At 33.0% G+C, this 22,712-nt stretch overlaps 3 protein-coding genes across 4 annotated transcripts in view; 2 read left to right on the top strand and 1 right to left on the bottom strand.

Moving 5' to 3' along the window:
- The window catches only part of LOC123678918, a 49,735-nt gene extending 38,072 nt beyond the window's left edge, over positions 1-11,663 (top strand). For both annotated transcript variants that reach the window (XM_045616187.1, XM_045616188.1), the window contains exons 12-13: positions 571-780; positions 11,436-11,663. In XM_045616187.1, coding sequence (XP_045472143.1) covers positions 571-740 — 170 coding nt within the window. In that variant the 3' untranslated portion in view covers positions 741-780; positions 11,436-11,663. The remainder of the gene's footprint in view (positions 1-570; positions 781-11,435) is intronic.
- Positions 6,924-9,115, bottom strand: LOC123678920. The gene is made up of 2 exons (XM_045616189.1): positions 8,881-9,115; positions 6,924-8,806 (listed from the first exon to the last, which is right to left on the bottom strand). Exon 2 carries the CDS (start codon positions 8,727-8,729, stop codon positions 7,608-7,610), a length of 1,122 nt encoding a protein of 373 aa, XP_045472145.1. The 5' UTR covers positions 8,730-8,806; positions 8,881-9,115; the 3' UTR covers positions 6,924-7,607.
- A 5,375-nt stretch (positions 11,664-17,038) lies between the features above and the next one.
- LOC123678702 overlaps positions 17,039-22,712 on the top strand; it is a 36,367-nt gene continuing 30,693 nt past the window's right edge. The window contains exon 1 of the mRNA XM_045615848.1: positions 17,039-17,496. Within this exon, the coding sequence (XP_045471804.1) occupies positions 17,136-17,496 (361 nt within the window). The 5' untranslated portion in view covers positions 17,039-17,135. The remainder of the gene's footprint in view (positions 17,497-22,712) is intronic.

A 22,712-nucleotide genomic window follows, 5' to 3' on the forward strand; every position in this document is an offset into this window, starting at 1 on the left:
AAGGGGTAAATTTGTAATATTAATCCTTATTAAGGAACAATTGACTACGCCACTGGAACGTTTACTGAAACACTACTTGTCAATTTTACAGGTTTGTTATTTTCCTATCACACTTTATCATCATATTGTTGTAATAGAGAACAACACAACGCTATTTACCTCTAAGGGCACCTCTATCTTTTCTTTTCTCTGATCAAAAAACTGTCAGATAATTCATAAATTATCCAACTACATATAATTCTCATGGACATATATATTTCTATAGCAACCATTCCAACAATTGCGATTTCTGAAAAATTCGTTTCAATTTATCACTACAGGATAAATAAAAAGATTGTGGGAATTGTAATAATTTGCGAATACAATATTCTCGCTACGCTCGGCTTCGAACTATCAGCCGCGGCAGTCAATCCACTACTTTGCTGCCTAGTAAAACAGATAACTATTACCAATTTATTTTGGTTTAGTGACACTTCATGAAACGAAAAGAGTGAGATAGAGTTAGAAAAAAATCATAAAATAATAATTTATCAGTTGGATTTTCTTTAACACAATTTTTTGTCTTTGTAGGTTTTGCAGTATTAAATCCACCATTGACGATTTACATTTATGAAGGTTATCCTGCGGCGCACACTTGTTTTCACCGGTTTGATTTGAAACGAGGCATGGTCCATTGTGAATTGAAGAAATTCATCGAGGACATAATTCCTGAATCGCTAAACTACTTTGGCTTGGTCTGATGTTGATAGCGCTAACATGGAAGAAGTACGCATATATATGGTAGGTAATTATACTGAATCTACATCAAAAATTCTCTGGCAATGGACTAGTTTTCATTTTTTTGTTAAGGATTAATTCTAAAAATTTAAGTAAAATGAAACAAAAATGTGGAAGAATCATTGAAATATCTCTAGAAATGAAAAAGTTATGGGACTTTGAAGTTGCGCTCGGAAGAATAATTTCATAGTACGTGTAAGTGTCGTGACGTCACACACTAGACGACTGGTATTCGCAGAGTGCTTACGAATTCATTGGTGTACAATCACTTGTGCCGTTCGTGTCGTGTTTTGTTCGTTACACGATGTCTGAAATAACTTACTCTTTACATACATATAAATTACTTTTTTCTCTTTTTACTTTTTACTCCTCAGATAAATATGTTTTGCATTGATAGACTTCAACAACCAGTACTCAACTACAAACTGTTTATGAAACGTTTTTTAAATAAATCATCGGTATAAGTTGAACCATGATGAAGCAAACTCAAAGGTAGATACTTACTTGAAAAGTTTAACTCCTTTTATTTCTGCACTGACATAAGATGGACTTGAAGAAAAAAAACTCCATCACTGCGAATATATCTATTTTAGGCAAAGTGTCACTTAGTCCTTTCACGAAGCCTTCTTCCATTATGGTGACATAAAAACAAAACTCGAGTTAAAACTACACTGTACAACTACAAACGGCGCGAGAGCCTTCGCGCGGCTAAGTATTTAAACGTAATTTATGGTGTAGCGATCACAGGCAAGAGCCGTGACGTCACAGACCAAAGACGTTCCGCGCTAAAATACGTAAATTTAAATAATCTATTTCTCAGTCATTTATTGATCGATTTTCAAAATTTTTTCACTGATTTATCAGTTCTGCTCTATATTTTAATTATATCGTGTCAAAGATAGTATTACCAACATCACTAAACTAGTCCATTGTCGTGGACTATGCCTTCTCGTCTTTCGCTTTTTGAAAGTCAGCATTCACTGTCTTTCCTCTTTGTAACATTATTATCCCCCCAGAAATTTTGATTAACTAGTCCGCAAAGCACGCTGCACACTGTATACTCAGTGTTCCAGGGGGACCCCGAGGACTCGGAGGGGTCTACGGTGTCATGAGGAATAATAATAATAATTTATTGATTTGATTATTTACCCTGTTCACTTTTTTTTGTAAGGTGAAATTTGATTTCAGTGTTGTTACTGAATATATTTATTGTTCACGATATGAACTGTCATTTGATAGGCAACGTTTCGGGCAGTGCCTATTTTCAAGCCTGTAAAATATATAAAAAACAGACCTAATAAACATACAATGGAACTAACAACAATCGAACAAGTATATAATATAGGTAAACTTTTTATATTGAATAGAGATCTAATTCCATATGTTCACTAATTGCCTTCTTATTTAGATATACATCTACATTCTATTTTTGTTTCACATACTCATTTCGTCGGACGTTATTGTGTTGATGAAGTGAGGTTATGATGTTTAATAGACATATACAAATTAAAAATCTATACAGCAAATTAAAACTATTAAAAGCACTGACACCCACGGATGAAACGTCGCATGTGGTATACAAGATTAATTGTAATGATTGTGAAGGTGTATACAGAGGGCAGACGGAACAAAAACTGAAGGACAGACTAAAAGGACACAAATATTCCAAGACACCGACTGCACTATTTAAACACAAGACCTCGCATGAGCACACATTCTATTACGAACAACAGAAATATTAGACAGAGAACCACACAAAAAATCTAGAGAATTTCTCGAAATGATACGTATAAAACAACATGAAAATTTTATTAACGACAGAACCGACATAAAGAATTTACATAAAATGTATTCCACACTACTGACCAACATTGAACAGACAACCGGACATTAGAAAAAAGAAGATATCGAAGTTGACCAACAACCAACTCTATTAAACATCATAACCTCACTTCATTAACACAATAACATCCGATACTCCGACGAAATGAGTTTGTGAAACAAAAATAGAATGTATATGTATATCTAAATAAGAAGGTAATAAGTGAACATATGGAATTAGATCTTCCAGCAAACACTGGGAGGTAACTGTGAAGTACCATGGAAGTAACTTTGCAACTAAAAGCTCGCATGCGATGTATTAAAAACATTGCCTCCCGCTCGCATTTGCAGCGAAATGTCCGCGACATCATGTACGCATTTCAAGTCGTTGTGTTGTTCAAATTGAGACATGAAAAAATATCCCCAAAAAAACATCCATTTGTTGTCACTTTTATGGAAGTTTTTGAGTCAATAAATGTCTTTTTAATAACCACATTGGGTCGTTTCATGCGAGGTCTCTTTGATATCTCTATATTCCATTCCCTTTTTCACCACACATAGAGAATATTATATCAATTTCAATAGGAAGTTCGATTATGATTTCATTAGGATATCATTATTAGACTTCTCAATTCTATTCTTTTTTTCACTACACATAGAGTACACATACTGACTTCCATATAAGATAAAATTTTGAACTTAATAAAACTTTTGGGACAGCGTGACGACTTGGTCGATGGTGGGGTTTAATCAGGCCTCAATCTGCCAACTCCTGATTAACCTCGGGATAACTATAACGGGACATGCGCTAACTAGGTCTTAATCTGCCTACTCCTAGTTAGCGGGAAAAATAAATGGTTTACTAACTAGGCCTCTATCTGCCTACTCCTAGATAGACATATATAATACAAGACAGAAATGCTACATGATGTAGGTTGCTATTTGACTGGGATTCCTCGGCTTATCTCCGTTTAAGATGCTTACTTCGAGGCTTAAGTAGATTGTTGCGCCCTCTGTTGGGGGAAGCGTTAACGTGGTTGGCAGCGCCACCATGACCGTAACGCAGGAATCTGTAATCCCCACAAAACATTACTTTTGTGATATTCATAAAAAAGTCCCTTTGGCACTATACAGTGTGTTTCCAAATTGTATGTATGACTTTGTACAAGATATTCTACCCATTGAATAAATGATATTTAATATAGGTCAAATGCCTTGTATTGTTCAAATTCGGACAAGGATTCCTATATAGAATATCATTTATTTAATGTGTAGAATATCTTGTACAAAGTCATACATACAATTTGGAAACACACTGTATAGTGCCAAAGGGACTATTTTATGAATATCACAAAAGTAATCCTTTAGAAATTTGTACATACAATTTGGAAATGGGAAATGAAGTAATGAAACATCCATATAATAAATAATTATTCAATCTAATATAAAAAAACAAACACGTCACAAAAAAGTGAAATTATCTCTCATAAAATAATAAAATTAACAAACAGAGCCGGTCTTCATTTGACCACTTATAAAAAAATACTATATATATTTTAATTTATTGGTTTTTTGGTGATATAGCTATATCACCAGCCACATGGCAGACACCAACGCACAAATAAAACTGAAAAAACGGGAAGCCTATAGCTATTGTAGTTTTCGAAATATCGCTCGATCAGCCAGAAAAGGGACCAAGTGAATACGTAATCTGTATTTTGTTGCAAAAATGCTTCTATTAGGATCACGTTCTGGTTTCACCGACGACCTCTCGGATTGCTCTGAATCGTTTGTTTTTGTTTATTACATCCAGATGAAGGAGAATAAATAAATATTCGTCGGACTCTTTGAGGGCTGGATATTTCAGTGCCACAGATGGATAATTGAAAATAATAATGTGCAAAGTAGATATTACTATTACATTCACCAGAATAAACAGCCACATTGGGAACATAAAGTGACCCACTCAAAAAGGATTTGAAATATCATCCAATTCATGTTAACATTGTGTAGTTCTCAAAAAGACTTCGTTGCGAAGTCGCTCGATGGTAAACTTTTTAACTACTAATTTACCACTTTCTATGGGGATGGCATTGTGGTTATTTATTAATATCCTCAAATTATTATCACTGCATCTTCGAATTGTTGTTAACAAAGCAATGTCGCAAAATAAATATGTTTAGAACAAGTATGCGTAATCGCAATGAAGATATCTGTCAATGTGCAATTTGAGACTTCGCGAAACTGCCAAGTGATGTAACGTGTTTGCTGGGATCTATATTCAATATAAAAAGTTCACCTATATTATATACTTGTTCGATTGTTAGTTCCATTGTATATTTATTCGTCACTGTATGCTCAGTTTCATTGTATTGATCTATGCAGTTATGAGCTACAGTTGTCCATGCATGCTTATTTTTTCCTTCGTTCGTTGTACATCTTATCTTATTTACTAAGGTTTGGTTGAGTCTTTCATTTAAACCATTCGAAAATGGTGCATTAACTCCTGTAAAAATCATTGTAATCCCTTTTTTCACTAAAAAATTTTTGAAATCTTTAGAGTTTATACCTGGATATTGATCTGTCAAAAGTATTTGAATATCGTGATCTTTTAGTACATTTTCTGTTAGTTTAACAAAATCATTTGCATTTTGTGTTTTCGATGTTAATATGTAAGCATACCTTGAAAAGTGATCTACTAGGAGGTGTAAATATTTTTTCGTGGATCTTGAGCCACCAAATCCACCTATTGTGTATATGGAGACTATTTCGAATGGTTTTTTTGCGGGCCCAAGATGTGACATTAAGCCAATTTTGTTTTGTCCTCTTGTTTTATTTTTTATGCAAACCTCACAATATCTACATATTTTTCTTATGTTTTCTGATATATTTGCTGCTGTATAATGAGTGAGTATTTTGTTTTTCATTTGATTTATTCCAATATGACCAAATTCATTGTGTGTGTCCCTAATTAGTTTTTCACTGAATTCTTCTGACAGTAAAATTTTCTCTTTATTTCTTGCTTTTTTATAACACAAATTATTTTTACTGTCCATTCTCAGTCCATTTTTATTGATTTTTATATCTTTATTCTGCTTCTGGTCTTCTAAAATATCCTCTAATTTTATTAAGTTCACCACTTTTATCTTGTCTTCTTCTTCTTCTTCAGCGTCTAGCACCGGGTTTCTGCTTAAGCAATCTGCTTCTAAGTTATCCTTGCCCGGGCGATAAATTATCTCAAAGTCAAATTGCGCCAAGTAATAAGTGAGATCTCCTAGTTCTTCGTCAGTTCTAGCTTTTATATTCATCTTTTCTAGAGGTTTGTGATCTGAAAATACTTTGAAGTGTTTACCTATAAGCCAATGTTGCCAATACTTTACGGATTCTTTTATTGCTATACATTCCAAATAAATTGCTTTTTTCTTTTTCTGTGATTCGTTCAATTTCTTGGAAAAATATGCTACTGGTTTTTCTGTTTTACTATTTTCGTTCAGTTGTGGTTGTTTTAAAACGGCACCTATGCCTTGCAAGCTTGCATCTGTATATATATGAATCGGTAAGCCTGGATCGAAAATGGCTAAAACTGGTTGGGTGCAAAGAAAATTTTTCATATAATCAAATACATTTTGACATTTTTCTGACCAAATGAATTCCTGTCCTTTTCTCAGTAAATTATGTAGTGGGTCTAAAGTTATTGAATTTTTTGGTATGTATTCGTTGTAAAAATTAATTTTACCCAAAAATTGTCGAACATTTTTTCTATTTTTTGGCACAGGAAAATTTCTTATCGATATTAAATTATCCTTCATTGGCGAGATCGTGTTATGTTTTATTATGTGGCCTAAATATTGTACTGAGTCGAGTGCGAATGTGCATTTCGAGAGTTTTAATCGAAATCCTTCTTTCATGATTGCTTCTAATAACTGTGTCAAATGATCTATGTGTTCTTCAAAGGATTTTGAAAATATTAAAATGTCGTCTATATAGTTAACTGTGAACTCTGATAATTTGTGTTTTCTTATTATATTACTAAGAATTCTTTGGAAAATGGCCGGAGATGTTTTCAATCCGAATGGTAGGCAAGTCCATTGGAAGTGACCTTCTTGGGTTACAAATCCCGTTTTTCTTCTATCTTCAATTCGTAGAGGGATTGACCAAAAAGCAGAATTAATATCGAGCTTTGAAAAAAATTTGCAGTTTCTTGTTTTGATTACTAGGTCTTCTATTAATGGGAACGGTTGTGATTGAGGGACTATTATTCTGTTTAAATCTCTAAAATCTATGCATAATCTTGATCTTCTATTTTCATCTTTTTTAAAGGCTAAAGTTACCGGGGCAGCAAAAGGGCTATATGATTCTTCTATCAAATTTTTTTCAAGTAATTGAGATATTTGTACTTCTATTTCTTTCTTGTCATCAATTGTACATCTATAAGGCCTTTTACTACAATATTTATCTACTATGAGATCAATTCTTGCTTCATAGTCTTTTACGGTACCTATATCGTACTTATCTTTAGCAAAAATATTTTTATATTTGTTTACTAAATCTGTTATAACTTTTTTTTTCAATATTATTCAAATGATTCATTGAAATATTAAAAGTATTTATCTCTACATGTTCATTAAAATTAATTTGATACTCATTCATTAATATATTAGATTCGGAATCTTTTTGTTCTATCTCTAATCTTTCATTTTGTATCAACTTAAATTTTTGAATACAATCTAGGCCTATAAGGAAATTGTACTTGAAATTTTCATTATTGATTATGAACACGTTTACATATTTTTCTATATTTAATATTTTTATTTTTAATTTTACCATACCATCTGTTTCATGAACACCATTAATCGTTCTCAAATTAGTTTTCTTTTTATAGCCATTTTTTGTCTTTACATTAATCAATTTAGCATTTATCAATGATATATTTGATCCTGGATCATAAATTGCAGGTATTTCCAAAATATCATTCAACCTAATTTTGAGTTCAATTAATGGTGGTACGATTAGTTTTTTGTATCATCGGTACTTAATTCTACATCTAAAGTTAAGTTATTTACTTGTCTCAGTTTGTTACCTTTCTTTTCTGGGTCTCTAAACCAACATTCCATTTCGGGATGAAATCTTGTTCCTTTGTTATTATCTTTGCATATTTTACAAGGTATTTTTTCCGTTTTTCCTTTAAAGTCAGGCTTAAACTTTTTGACTTCTGAATTTTTTTTCATGGTTAAATGTTCTAATTTATTCAATTCATTATGTAGATCTTCAGATTTTACTATTTTTTCTCTATCAATTTTGTCTAATATGAAGTTGGGTAAACCCATAGCAATAAGATCAACAAGCGTATCACTATCCATAGTTTTTCTTACTTGTAATAGTAATTTTTCCTTCTTCATAGAATATTCTAATAGTGAGCCCGCTTGATATCTAAATGCTATTGCATATTTTATTGGAGACCAACCTTTACATGAGAAAGTCTTACAAAAATTTTCTCTCCAATCATTCCATTCTGCTGTGATAGTGAGTTTCAATAGAGTACAATCATACCAATCTGCAGCAACTTTTTCCATAAATGATTTCAAAATTTCTATTTTATTACAATTTTCATCAATTTCGAATCTTTCACATTCTTTTTCAAAACTTCTTAACCATTGCTCTGCATTTGCATTTTTTCCATCAAATTTTCCGATAGTAAATTCTGTGGCCAATTTACCCACATTTCTCTCTCCACTATTTTCTTGGTTTTTCTTCAGTATCTTCTCTAATAATTTTTCTAATGAATGTTCTGGAGCACTAGTACTTGTAGTTGTGTCACTGCTTTCTTCACTCACTTCCTCTAAGTATACGCTTTCAAACTGGATATTTCCATCCTCATCGAAATAAGTATTTCTCATTTCTTTTGTTAAACTCACCCACACTCTCCTTGTTTGGCCTCTTTGTGAGCAAGTTTTCTTGATTTTTGTATATGCCGCAGTTTTTAGTAATTCTACATGTAATAATGCATTTGAATACTCATTTGGGATTTTGAATGTATTTCCATCCGTTGTAGTTATTCTGGTCACACAAAGCACATTTGACTTCCCATCTGAAGCAGCCAGCATTTTGAATGTGAACTTCAACTTTTCCATAGTGATTTAAAACCAGAATGTTGTTTTATAATGTTATTAAGTATCTTTCTGGTTGTAATAAAAACAGCTGTGTTTCTCTGTAAATAACAAAGCTTTTATTATTATATACACTATTTACACTTACATACATGATCTAGAATATTAATCCTACCTGTAAATAACAAAGAAACAACATTCAATGTTCTTATTCACTAATTTGTCGTTAGATAAATTTCACAATATTGCAACTCACTGTATTCGGAATGAATTCATCGATCATACTGATGATACGTTTGCGAATTTAACAACGTTCCGTATTGGTATTAAGCAATCTGATTCATTGACCTGACTACTCGCGTAATTCAATCAGATCGAGGAAATTCCTTACATATATTTTACAGGCTTGTTGCCTATCAAATGACAGTTCATATCGTAAACAATAAATATATTCAGTAACAACCCTGAAATCAAATTTCACCTTACAATAAATACTAATAGTGGGCCCTATTCTGTAACTCGAATAGAAATGAACGAATCGGATCGTAATTTGAGAAATCGGGATGTTTCACTTCTATCGCGTCCAAATTTGGTATTCTGTATCCAATTCGCCTTCTAACGCCAAATTTAATTCGTAATTGATATCCATAGAAATTTCACTTGAGTTAAAGAATACAAATTCGAAACGATTCTGGTGCATTTCTATTCGATCCATACCATCTCTATTCGATTTGAAGTTACAGAATAGGGTTGAATAGCTCTTTATTTCCAAATCATGAGATACAAGCAGAACAATGAAGCACAAATGAAGAGAAAAAGGTCAAATAACATTTACATACCCCTTAACAGCAGAAATCTTCTATATTATATGGCTCTAAATTTAGCAATAAACTAAATATCTTTTTCTTGAACAGTTTATAATCATTCATTTATATATTGAAGAACTTTAAACATCTGTATTCAAGCTGCTTTTGTGCTGAATTTATTTTGCATTTTGGAAAATTATATCGTAATGTTCTTGTGTTATATCTATTTTTGATATTTTGATATGGAAGAAAAAGGAGAATCTAAGCAGGTCCGACCACATTCTTCAGGCGGTAAACAAGGCCAAAAGAACCTCATTCATGGTTCAGAAAGCTTTTGGTAGATGTGATCCCTCCACATGTGCTATCCTTTATAAACTTTACGTAAGACCCATATTGGAGTATGCTGTCCCTGTGTGGGGGCCATCATCGAGTAGAGACTCAGCATTGTTGGAGAGCGTCCAGCGATGGGCAACTCGTCTACCCTACGGCATCTTACGTCCCAGTTATGGTGAAAGACTGTCCATCATGAATTTGCCCACATTCGATGACAGGAGGCTGCGTGGTGATCTCATCATAACTTTCCGTGCTCTCCACAAGTTTTTCGGAGTTGACCTCAGTGGTCTCTTCAAGTTGGACCTGGATGACCGTCTTCTAGTTGATGCTTACAAGCCGAGGAAGGAGAGTTTCAAAACATCTCAAAGACAGTTCTTCATCACAAACCGCATGTTTTCCGTTTGGCAAACAACTCGTTCTTAAAGCGTTGAAACCACTCTCGGCACGTTTTTCCACTAATAGCGTCCTCACCATAGCTATTTGAGAGAATTCGATGAGCCTCATCCGCAGATTTCTTCATATTAAAGCTGAAAATTAAAACCTCCTGCAAATGACGGAAATTTGGCTGACATGTTTATTCGAAAATAACTTAATGATGCAGACACAAATCGAATAATGTTTCGATGGCGTTATGTTTACAAATACCTAAACTTATTGTATGACATCTACGATCAATTACTTCGATTATAACTTACTGCTACAGCCATCTATTGCAAAAAAGCGGAAGCAAAGTTGTACACCAAATAGAACGGAAGAAATAACAGAAATTTTAATTTTGCGCATTCTCAACGTCCTTCCTTTCATCTAGAAAACCAGAATTGTGTATGACATAATCTAAGGTTCCATGCCAAATTTTATCAAAATATAATAAGACTTCTATAAGTTTAGGCTGTAACAAGGATGTGTGGATATACATATACCGACAGACAGACACTAAACCAAAGCTGTTATGACTTGAAACGAATTTTGTAAGTATAAATTTTTTAAATCGGAGACCAAAAGTGATTCCAATGTTTCCACTACCTTTGGTTTTCTATTTCAAAATTTCCGTTTGCTAAATGCGTTTAAGATCTTTCTGAAGAACTTGAATTTGATGTGGATATCGTGTTTGGGCTGTAGATGCATGATACCATACAATTTAGCTCTCTCTTTCTTTAGGGTCCGCCTTGAAAATACGTAAACTTGTAGTTCCCGCCTTCCGATCATTCGACTTTGCCGAAATTAGTTTTGTATGTTCGGATTGGGTCTTGAACGATTTAATTTTTTCGGATGTAGGTCTTGTTTTGACTATGTAGACAGAATTTTTCGGAATTTTTATATCATGCGTGCTTCTTGTCCGGTTACGATTAAATTTGATTGGTACAGATTTTCAGGTTGAGATATAAATGATTTCGTAGGAATTTCAGCTCTTTCAAATAAACGATACTCTTTGAGTGCAAAAATAATCTATGATAATCTATTGAGGACTGACTTCAAGAACAAGAGAGCGTGATACCTAGTTCCACAACCGTTGCGGCTGAGTTTTTTATTAGTGATTTGTCATGTAATGAGTTTGTGAAAATTTTTTAAAATTTGTTATTTTATTTTTCAGACTTCAACCCTTGTGGTCAGAGAAAATATATATACCAAACAAGGAATACTTTTTAAGGAAATATTGGTGCGAAAAGAATTTTAAAATCCATTTGTCGGCAGTGTGATTATGCCCAAATTTATTTATTTTATTATATTTTACTATGTATGGTTATTTTATTAAATATTTAAGAATAGTTTTTCGATATTTATGTTATAAAGGGTGTTTTTTTAGAGCTATAGAACTTTAAATTGCAATGAACCAACGATGGATTATTCGATTGACATGAATTTTATTTATCGCAAGATAATCTTGTGGCATTATATTTTAAATATGATTTCTGGCATATGACCGCCACGGCTGGCTCGGATGTAGTCCAATCTGGAGTCTGGACGTCCAATTTTCGATGAATTTTTCCAACATTTAAGGCCGTATATCGGCAATAACACGGCGAATGTTGTCTTCCGAATGGTCAAGGGTTTGTGGCTTATCCGCATAGACCAATGACTTTACATAGCCCCACAGAAAGTAGTCTAGCGGTGTTAAATCACAAGATCTTGAAGGCCAATTCACAGGTCCAAAACGTGAAATTAGGCGGTCACCAAACGTGTCTTTCAATAAATCGATTGTGGCACGAGCTGTGTGATATGTTGTGCCGTCTTGTAGGAACCACAGCTCCTGGACATCATGGTTGTTCAATTCAGGAATGAAAAAGTTAGTAATCATGGCTCTATACCGATCACCATTGACTGTAACGTTCTGGCCATCATCGTTTTTGAAGAAGTACGGACCAATGATTCCACAATGTTGACGTAGCCATTCAACCAGAAGTGCGCTTCATCGCTAATGGACGTAGTGCGCGATACGTATTCCGCACAGAACCATTATTTTCTAAAAAAAATTGCACTATTTGCAAGCGTTTTTCAGGCGTGAGTCTATTCATGATGAATTGCCAAACCAAACTGAGGATACATCACTTGACAGCTGTTAAATCGGTCGCCATCTTGTACAGTAATGCCAACTTTAAGTTATATACCTTGAAAAAAACACCCCATATTTGTGTGATATATTTTTAGAATACATATATTAGTTTTGTGATATGAATTTAGTGAAATATAACATGACCTAATATATACCTAATGACTCATTTACCGATACCCATACCATAATTTTAATTCAGACTTTATTCAGCAGTAGTTGAATGAAATGTAAATTATAATAATTGTTTCTTGTGACTGAAAATCCTCCACCTTTTTAATATGGATACCCGAAAAATTTTTGAAATGGAAAAAACTCAACGCAGTTTTTGGTTCATTTTCTCTTGAACCCTTCGGCTGATTTAAGTTTTTTTAATTTTTATTTTGATTGAAATAGGACTTCACTTTCAAGAGTGTCCAATTTGGCTCTCTCTGTGTACAAGAGCCTAGAAATGGGGGGTACTAGGGGTAGCTCTTTCAATTTGAAATTTTCATCATGTGATATCAAATTTTGAATGTAAATCTACAGGGTGATATTTTTTCTGGATGAGTGCCCGCTACTTATCAGCAGAACTTTTTTTCGTGGAACACTGGTAGTTTAAAAAAAAATGTAGAAATAAACTCTGATCCAGTACTAAACTTTTTGGTTTTTTGTCGTATCTGCTACCGATTTCGTGAAAAAAATTGCAGAATTTCCTCAGTAATCCTCAGGAAAATTAGTTCAGAAATCCAATAAGCTGTGATAAATAAATCACACTTATTTACCCAATGTGTAGAAAATAATAATGAAGGTTCTATCAACTGTTATAAGCATCACAAAAAAAGTAGGACTACAAAAAACACTCTGTATCTAGCAAACAAAACCTGTGCGGCCCCATGTTTGTAGGACTTTTTAATCTTAACATTTTTCAAGGAATCTCTCATTTTCCTCTGTACCTCCACTTTGAGAACACCCTGTATAAGGTAAGAACAATCGAATTGGTAATCAAAAAATGCTATTATTTCGAGTAGTTTTTTGTTGAAACTTCATTATCAAACCTTTCTTTCTTACATTACGGATATACAAATTTTGGAAATCACCTGAAAATAAACTTTGAATAACATTGTATGATATATCGTCGAATTCAGCGTTAAAAGTTATTTCGAAAAGTGTCATAAAATATACAGGTCCGTATTGAAAAAATTAGGTTGAGGGTGGCCCAGAGAGCACGAAACGTTGAATACGAAATCTGATTACGTCAAATTGAGAACAATTCACTGTCGAATAAAAAATTCCTGTAACATTTTCTGATAATATTTGAAATAAAGTGGGAAAAAAAGAAAAATCATAATGACAGAATTTACTTTTCTTATGATATCTCAATAACCGGCCCTGATAATTTCGATTTGTTTGAACTGCTTGATAATGCTTCTATGCATGCAACTTTTTCTCCATCTGACCGACCTTCTAATTCTTATGGTTTAAAAGTTACCAATACAATCCCATTGAAAAAGTGGCTGTATATGTAGTTTCTTACCTTAAATTAAAGTTTTGTTGATATTGATTTTAGGCTTAGTACACAAATTCTAGGGATGGATAGCAATATTTTAAAAGTTTCCAGAATCCAAATTCCTCGGTATCGCTCGTTAAGAGGCGTATATATACATGAAAACCGGGTTGAGATCTTTTGAATTATTTCGCCTGGTGCTCCAATATATTTTTGTTATATTTTTGGGCGCCCCTGCCGACCTTGCGCCCGTGGCTTGTGCCACCTTTGCTACTTCCTAGATACGGCTCTGAAGGATAGTAGGGAAAAAATATTTGTTGTATAATTAATTATTTTTGAAAACCGATGAGGTAAATGTTTCCTTAAAGACTGTTAAGACAGACTTTACTTTACTTTGATCAATGATAAATAATTATTTTGATAATATCAGTTTTGTAAAGGAAAGTAGAGATAAAACTTTTATAAATATTTTATTAAATGAAATGAAAATGAGCATATAAAAACACTGCAAAATAATAAACCAAATATTAAATACAGAGCACTATTTTCTAAAATTAGTGAATTTTACAATTGTTTTTTCTAATTTTCTTCGAGCACTTTAAAATATAATATTTCTGCGTGCGATTATTCATTGTTTATCATTTGGAATAGTTATTTATAATACAAGTGCAGAAGGCATTGATATTCTTCCACGAGTTCAAAATTCAAAAACGAGCCACGAAGTGGCGAGTTTTGGAATGAACGAGTGGTAGAATGAGCCTTCTGTACGAGTATTATACATTATTTTCTCTAATTCATTGCATTTTCATTGAAATTAATGAAAGATTTCCATAAATATAATTTGGTGATTTTTGCATTGAAAAATGTTGGTTGGCAGAACTGATTTCTTTAAGGCAAATTGATGAATTGACAGATAAAGCCGTAGCGGAAAGTTCGGAGTGCCAACATAGAATAATAAAATATAACCATGAAAACTGTGCGTTTAAGATATATTCTCGCACGATTTTGTTCTACAAGATGTGGAAGAATGAACGGAATAACCACAGAATTAGAGAAAAGTATATTACTTCACACTTTCAACATTTTTATTACAGCTTGTGCACGTAGCTACAGCGCATTATTCGGCATTTTAAATAATGATTATTGATCACAAACTCGCATGAAATAACAAAAAACGGAAAGCAGTTCTAGACACTAACGTCCCAAGCACAAATATAATAATATGACTTTCACAGTTTCACAAACTAAACACAACTTCATCAAACTCGTAATGAATAGCGCAGGCGCAAATGCAGAATACACTCCCAAGCCTAAGAACGAATGTCAGCATAAGTAAGTGTATCGCGAACAATTGTCTTTATCTCCATTACAAAAAACAAACAATCAAGGGCGTAGATCTGTTTTTTCTTGGGGATAATCGAAAACAAATTTTTTGACGATAACGTTTACTCATATCTGTGATGTACAAAAAAAATTTTGATAACCAAGTTTGAACCAAATTACTCGAAAAAATTTTTTATTACCAATTCGTTTGTTCTAACATTATACTGGGTGTTCCTAAATTAGAGCTACGGAGGAAAATTAGAGATTCCTTGAATAATTTTAAGAATAAAAAGTCCCATGAATATTGATTTCGAGATATAAGGTTTTCTAGTGCGTAGTACTTTTCAGTAATGCTTATATCAGTTTATAAAATCTTTATTATTCCTTGCTATGGAGTGGGTAAATCAATTCCAAAACTTTTAATTCATTCATTACAGCTAACTAGCTGGATCCTAATATTAATTTGGATTTTCCTTAGGATTACTAGATAAATGTTTGAAATTTTTTTCTCGAAATCAATAGCAGATACGATAAAACTATAACAAACGAAAAAGTATAGTACTGGACCAGAGTTTCTTTTTACATTTTTCTAAATTACCAACGGTTCACCAAAACAACACATCCCAGACAATTTTTTATGCGAATTACTCAATTCAGTTCTTTGATACCTACAGTATTGAAATTTTGTGACGAGAATGATACAAAAAACCGAAAACAACTGGTAAGTGTATACTGATGACGAATGCAAAAATCACAGATGGAAAGTAAGGGGACGACAAAGCGAATAGATAAAGGAAAATTATAAACCTCGGACGAAGACGAGCTTGTAATGCAATAAAAGTACTCATCTTGAAAGCGATAATTCTCTCATAAACCGTAAAAAGGTTCGATTTTTTACTGCCATGTGGATTTCAAAGGAAAGTAAAATGATTATTGGTTCATTTTATGTAATAATTTTGTTCTTCGTCTTTGCGAGAATTCTACCCTAGTACCACCCCTATTTCTACGCCCTTGCAAACAATTCACGCTCTATTAGTGTGACGTCACGCACCGCCATTTCAGTTCTCCTGTCAGTGTTCGGAATCCAAACAAATAAATTGTCATTCAAATTAGTACGGTGTCGTTGAAGGAATTGGCTTATTTTCATGAGTAAGAGTATTTGAGGAACGGTTTCAGTATTAATTGATAGACAGAAGTAACGAAATAACCTAATACCAGTAAGTTCGAATCCTGTATCATTCCCCAGATTTCGTAAAAATCCGTGTTTATTAGTTTGAACTTCAAGTTCAAATTTACTGGCATAAATTTCGTTCCTTCTGTCTATCGATTTAGAGTAAAATCGTTCTTTAAATGAACTTATTTATCAAAATAAGCCAATTTATTTAACGACACTGTACTAATATTGAATGACAATTCATTTGTTTGGATTCCGGACACTGACAGGAGAACTAAAATGGCGAAATGTGACGTCATCCCTAATAGAGCGTATTCTCATCAACAAATATATTTCAAAATTTTATATTATCTACTAATAGCAGAATAAAACCCATGACAATAATCTGGAAGTAATTTTCAGTTTGAAGATAATAAAAAATTATAAAAATATTCACTAACAATTTATTAAGCATCAGAAACATTTAAGAGCCAAAAGATTTCTTACCTGCTGGGTTCAAAATTCTTCCATAGTTTGGGTATGTTGAGGTAAATTTTGCATTTCGAAAGTAATTGTTTTGGTATTGCCTGTGTGAATAACGAGTACTAACGCCTACAATTCCAGGTATTACCCCACCCTTCGAAAATACGAACAATTCAGAATTTACGTACTTTGAAACCAGTGCGTAGGTTTCATTTTCAATTTGCATGTACCAGTGTACATCACTTGTTGTTCGTGATGAAAGTTCCATAATATTTTGATTTTTTATGTGTTGTTCAAAATGAACGTCGAAGCAATTGGTGAAGGAATTATAACGTTGTATATCATCAAGAAGAATCCTGCCGAATTTGAGGCTGATGTTTCTTTATCTTCTGATGGAGAAATAGAAAATTCGGAAGACGACAAACCATTGTCTCATGAAGAATTCGGAGTAAACTGTTTGGAGAAATCTTTTGGAACAAATTACTTTCCACTCAGCTACTATAGACAAGATGACGAAGACCTCATATCATTAGATTTTAGCCCCGAATTGGATTTGAATACAGTTCAGGAATCTTTGAATTATGATCTTGAAAAAGATAGTAAATCAGATGAAGAATATCGCAATAGTGTATGGCATCGTCTGAGTACTTTGATGGAGGGTAAGTAATTTTGTCATTAAAAAAATATTTATTGTCTTTTTATTAAATTTTGAAATTTTATATGACAGCAGAATACATTTTCCAATGTTTTTCTAATTTTTGCTTATCTATGTTAGGGTTTATTTTCAGGATGATACTATTCATGATAGTACTATTGTGATATTCCTATAACGCTGTCGCGACAGTGCTATAGTAACCATCGAGTAGTTAATAAGGTAATAGTTCCTGCGATAGTTACTATCATAGGTGTACCTAGGTACTATCGTGAGAGTACTCTCATCGTTAAAATGAGACTTTACTCCAATTGTTTCAGGGCTATAAAATTTTTAGAATTTGATTTCATAATCGATAAAGATTATTATCATTTCAAGGCAATATTCATCATTCAAGTATTTTTATTAATTTCTTTCAATTAATATTCTTCTAGGAAAACCCCTCTCTTCTTAGTTTTAGTTATTATTGATTCAATAATTGTGCTCTTCTCATGAGTAAAAGAAAGTTTTTTCTCAGTATACTTCTATAACATTGATGTTTTCTATTTGTTAGGATTAACATTTATTTGTTATAAACAACCTTGAAATTTGTATAATATACAGAGTATTTCCAAATTAGACGTGAACCTTGGAGGACGTGTTAGTATGACTCATTTGCTGTCATTTGAACCATATTTATTGATATCCGAAAATTAACAGTTTCCGAAATATTTCAGTTCTTGTGTTTTTTAAAAGATTTCTCACCTTACTTAATTTCTTACTTAATTAAAAAAAAATTTTTTTTGAATAAACTCTTATTATTATCATTATTATATATGTTTTCGCATCTCAGATATCATGAATGCAAATAATAATAACGATGGTGCTTACTCTGTTGTAGAAATACTTATTTCATTATGTCTTGAGAATGGCTACAAACAATAGCCGAAACGTCGTCATTGCTGAATAAAAATAAAGAGTATTTCACTGGAATATATTTGTTTGCATCTAACACCGTTAGATTTTCATGTTTAAAAGATACAGTGTATGAAAGAGAAATACATACATATGCACAAATTGTGGAGAGAATAGATGAAACAGCAAGAAGATTGATAGTAAATTTCAGACAGAAAGTAACAACTGAGAAAAATAAAAAAGAAGGCAAGTGCTTGTATAAGGAATGGTGGAGGTCATTTCGTTCATAATTTATGAACACATTTTTCAATGAAATTATGAGTTTAATTGCAATAAAAAAATATTCAATTTTCTTTCCTTAATTCAAAAGAGAACTTTATGAAACGAAACTAATGACTTGCATTCTTACGAAAACTTCTTTAGGAAATAAAGAAGGAATTTGTCAAGTTTTTAAAATGTTTTTGTCATAATGTTTTCCAAATTAAAAATAGCTGAATTTCATCCGAGAAAATTATTCAATTCAATTGAACTTGGAAGTCCTTATATACATTCAATTAACAGATAAAGAGAATGATTACCTATTTATTTATCTTATTCCCCGTAAACCCAAAATTTTTCCCTAAACTTTTGGACAAATCCCCAAATGGGCATTACTGGCCTTGCATTTGAATAATGGCAAGACATCATGTCAAAGTACTCGTACCTGACATTACTGACCCCTTATTTGAATAAGGGCAATACATCATGTCAAATTACTCGTACCTGAGGTCCATCGTTACCCGCTAAGAATTTCAGCTACTATACGGTCGATTAGCTTTCCACGTTGAAGTTATTTTCTCTAATTCTGTGGTTATTCCGTTCATTCTTCCACATCTTGTAGAACAAAATCGTGCGAGAATATATCAGAAACGCACAGTTTTCATGGTTATATTTTATTATTCTATGTTGGTACTCCGAACTTTCCGCCACGGCTTTATCTGTCAATTCATCAATGGACTAGTTTTCATTTTTTTGTTGAGGATTAATTCTAAAAATTTAAGTAAAATGAAACAAAAATGTGGAAGAATCATTGAAATATCTCTAGAAATGAAAAAGTTATGGGACTTTGAAGTTGCGCTTGGAAGAATAATTTCATAGTACGTGTAAGTGTCGTGACGTCACACACTAGACGACTGGTATTCGCAGAGTGCTTACGAATTCATTGGTGTACAATCACTTGTGCCGTTCGTGTCGTGTTTTGTTCGTTACACGATGGCTGAAATAACTTACTATATACAGGGTGTTCTGATTTGTTTCCGACAAACTGAAATGGGTGAAAGATCACATCATTTTAAGCAAAAAAGTTCATATGAACATGGGTCCGGAAATGCTTCGTTTCCGAGATACAGGGTGTTGAAGTTGAAAAACTAATTCACGTTTTCTTTAATATGTTTCGACTGCTTCGAAATTCTTTCATAAAATTATTCCTATTCAAATATTTAATTTAAATTTATTTTGAAAATTTCTAAGGCGAAATGCATGCGGATTTTCTATTGCCCACTAATAAGTAGAAGTGGTATGCTATGTAATTATTGTTTTTAAGTGTTCTGAATATTCTGTTTCCTGAAATATTGAGTTGTTGGGATGCTTTACGAATACTGAATTTTTTATTTTCTTCGAAGGTCTGTAAAATCCTATTTCTCTGTAGATGATTTCTTATTTGCATGCTTCGTTCGGGCTTTTGGTAACCAATACCATTTTTCTGTATTTGTTGATAAGCTATCAACTTAGTTAATTATAATTAATGACATCTAAACCTAACACACTTTAAATCTGTCATTGAGTATAGCCATTTTAAATCCATTGTGATTGCCATTGAAAACCAGAATAATCATGTCAGATTTAGATGTCATTAATTATAATTATAGTTAACTAAGTTAATAGCTTATCAACAAATACAGGAAAATGGTTTTGGTTACCAAAGGCCTGAACGAAGCATACAAAGAAGAAATCATCTGAAGAGAAATAGGATTTTACAGACCTTCGAAGAAAATAAAAAAACTCAGTATTTGTGAAGCATCCCAACAACTCAATATTTCAGGAAACAGAATATTCAGAACACATAAAAATAACAATTACATAGCATACCACTTCTACTTATTAGTGGGCAATAGAAAATCTGCATGCATTTCGCCTTAGAAATTTTCAAAATGAATTTAAATTAAATATTTGAATAGAAATAATTCCATAAAAGGATTTCGAAGCAGTCAAAACATATTAAAGAAAACGCGAATTTTTTTTTCAACTTTAACACCCTGTATCTCGGAATCGAAGCATTTCCGGACCCATGTTCATAGGAACTTTTTTGCTTAAAATGATTTGATCTATCACCCATTTCAGTTTGTCGGAAACAAATCAGAACACCCTGTACATACATATAAATTACTTTTTTCGGCAACCGTCCGGGAAGTGCTCACTTCCCGGACGCTTTTTCTCTGAGAAAGTAGCATTTCCCGGCCTAGTCCGGAAAGTACGTACTTCCCGGACTAGGCCGGAAAAGAATCATAGAATCCATAGCAACCGAGATAACGGCTGACAGTTCATATGAAATTAGTTGTCAAAATTTCCATGTTTTTTGATCGCAATCGCAATAAAATATGGAAAGCAGCAGCGATAGTGTTATTTTACATGGTTGCCGAAAAAATATTGTACGCAACACGCCCGAAAATGGTTTTTTTGGACTCACAGACTTCCAGGACTGGCTTACGCTCGTCCTGGAATTTTGTCTATTCGTCCAAAAAAACCCTATTTTCCGGACTTGTTACGTAATAGTAATTTACGTAACAAGTCCAGAAAATAGGGTTCTTTTGGACGAATAGACAAAATTCCAGGACGAGCGTAAGCGAGTCCTGGAAGTCTGTGAGTCCTAAAAAACCATTTTCGGGCGTGTTGCGTACAATATTTTTTCGGCAACCATGTAAAATAACACTATCACTGCTGCTTTCCATATTTTATTGCGATTGCGATCAAAAAACATGCAAATTTTTGACAACTAATTTCATATGAACTGTCAGTCGTTATCTCGGTTGCTATGGATTTTATGATTCTTTTCCGGCCTAGTCCGGGAAGTACGTACTTTCCGGACTAGGCCGGGAAATGCTACTTTCTCAGAGAAAAAGCGTCCGGGAAGTGAGCACTTCCCGGACGGTTGCCGAAAAATTACTATTTTCTCTTTTTACTTTTTAGTCCTCACTTAAATATGTTTGGCCATTGATAGACTTCAACAACCAGTACTCAACTACAAACTGTTTATGAAACGTTTTTTGAATAAATCATCGTTATAAGTTGAACCATGATGAAGCAAACTCAAAAGTAGATACTTACTTGAAAAGTTTAACTCCTTTTATTTCTGCACTGACAGAAGATGGATTGGAAGAAAAAACTCCATCACTGCGAATATATCTATTTTAGGCAAATTGTCACTTTGTCCTTTCACGAAGCCTTCTTCCATTATGGTGACATAAAAACAAAACTCGAGTTAAAACTACACTGTACAACTACAAACGGCGCGAGAGCCTTGGCGCGGTTAAGTATTTAAACGCAATTTATGGTGTAGCGATCACAGGCAAGACCAAAGACGTTCCGCGCTAAACTACGTAAATTTAAATAATCTATTTCTCAGTCATTTACTGATGGATTTTCAAAATTTTTTCACTGATTTATCAGTTTTGCTCTATATTTTGATTCTATCGTGTCAAATATAGTATAATCAACATCACTTAACTAGTCCATTGGCCTTAAATAAATCAGTTCTGCCAACCAACATTTTTCAATGCAAAAATTACTAAATGATATTTATGGAAATAATTCATTAATTTCAATAAAAATGCAACGAATTAGAGAAAATAATGTATAATACTCGTACAGAAGGCTCATTCTACCACTTGTTCATTCGAAAACTCGCCATTTCGTGGCTCATTTTCGAATTTTGAACTCGTGGAAGAATATCAATGCCTTCTGCACTTGTATTATAAATAACTATTCTCTAATTCTGTGGTTATTCCGTTCATTCTTCCACATCTTGTAGAACAAAATCGTGCGAGAATATATCAGAAACGCACTGTTTTCATGGTTATATTTTATTATTATATGTTGGTACTCCGAACTTTCCGCCACGGCTTTATCTGTCAATTCATCAATTTGCCTTAAAGAAATCAGTTCTGCCAACCAACATTTTTCGATTCAAAAATCACTAAATGATATTTATGGAAATATTTCATTAATTTCAATAAGAATGAAATGAATTAGAGAAAATAATGTATAATACTCGTACAGAAGGCTCATTCTACC

Source organism: Harmonia axyridis, chromosome 4, assembly GCF_914767665.1.
Source record: "Harmonia axyridis chromosome 4, icHarAxyr1.1, whole genome shotgun sequence".
Lineage (NCBI taxonomy): Eukaryota > Metazoa > Arthropoda > Insecta > Coleoptera > Coccinellidae > Harmonia > Harmonia axyridis.

Bases quoted from the DNA above. Each gene is read 5' to 3' on its own strand.
- LOC123678920 (XM_045616189.1), bottom strand. From the start codon at position 8,729: ATGGAAAAGTTGAAGTTCACATTCAAAATGCTGGCTGCTTCAGATGGG.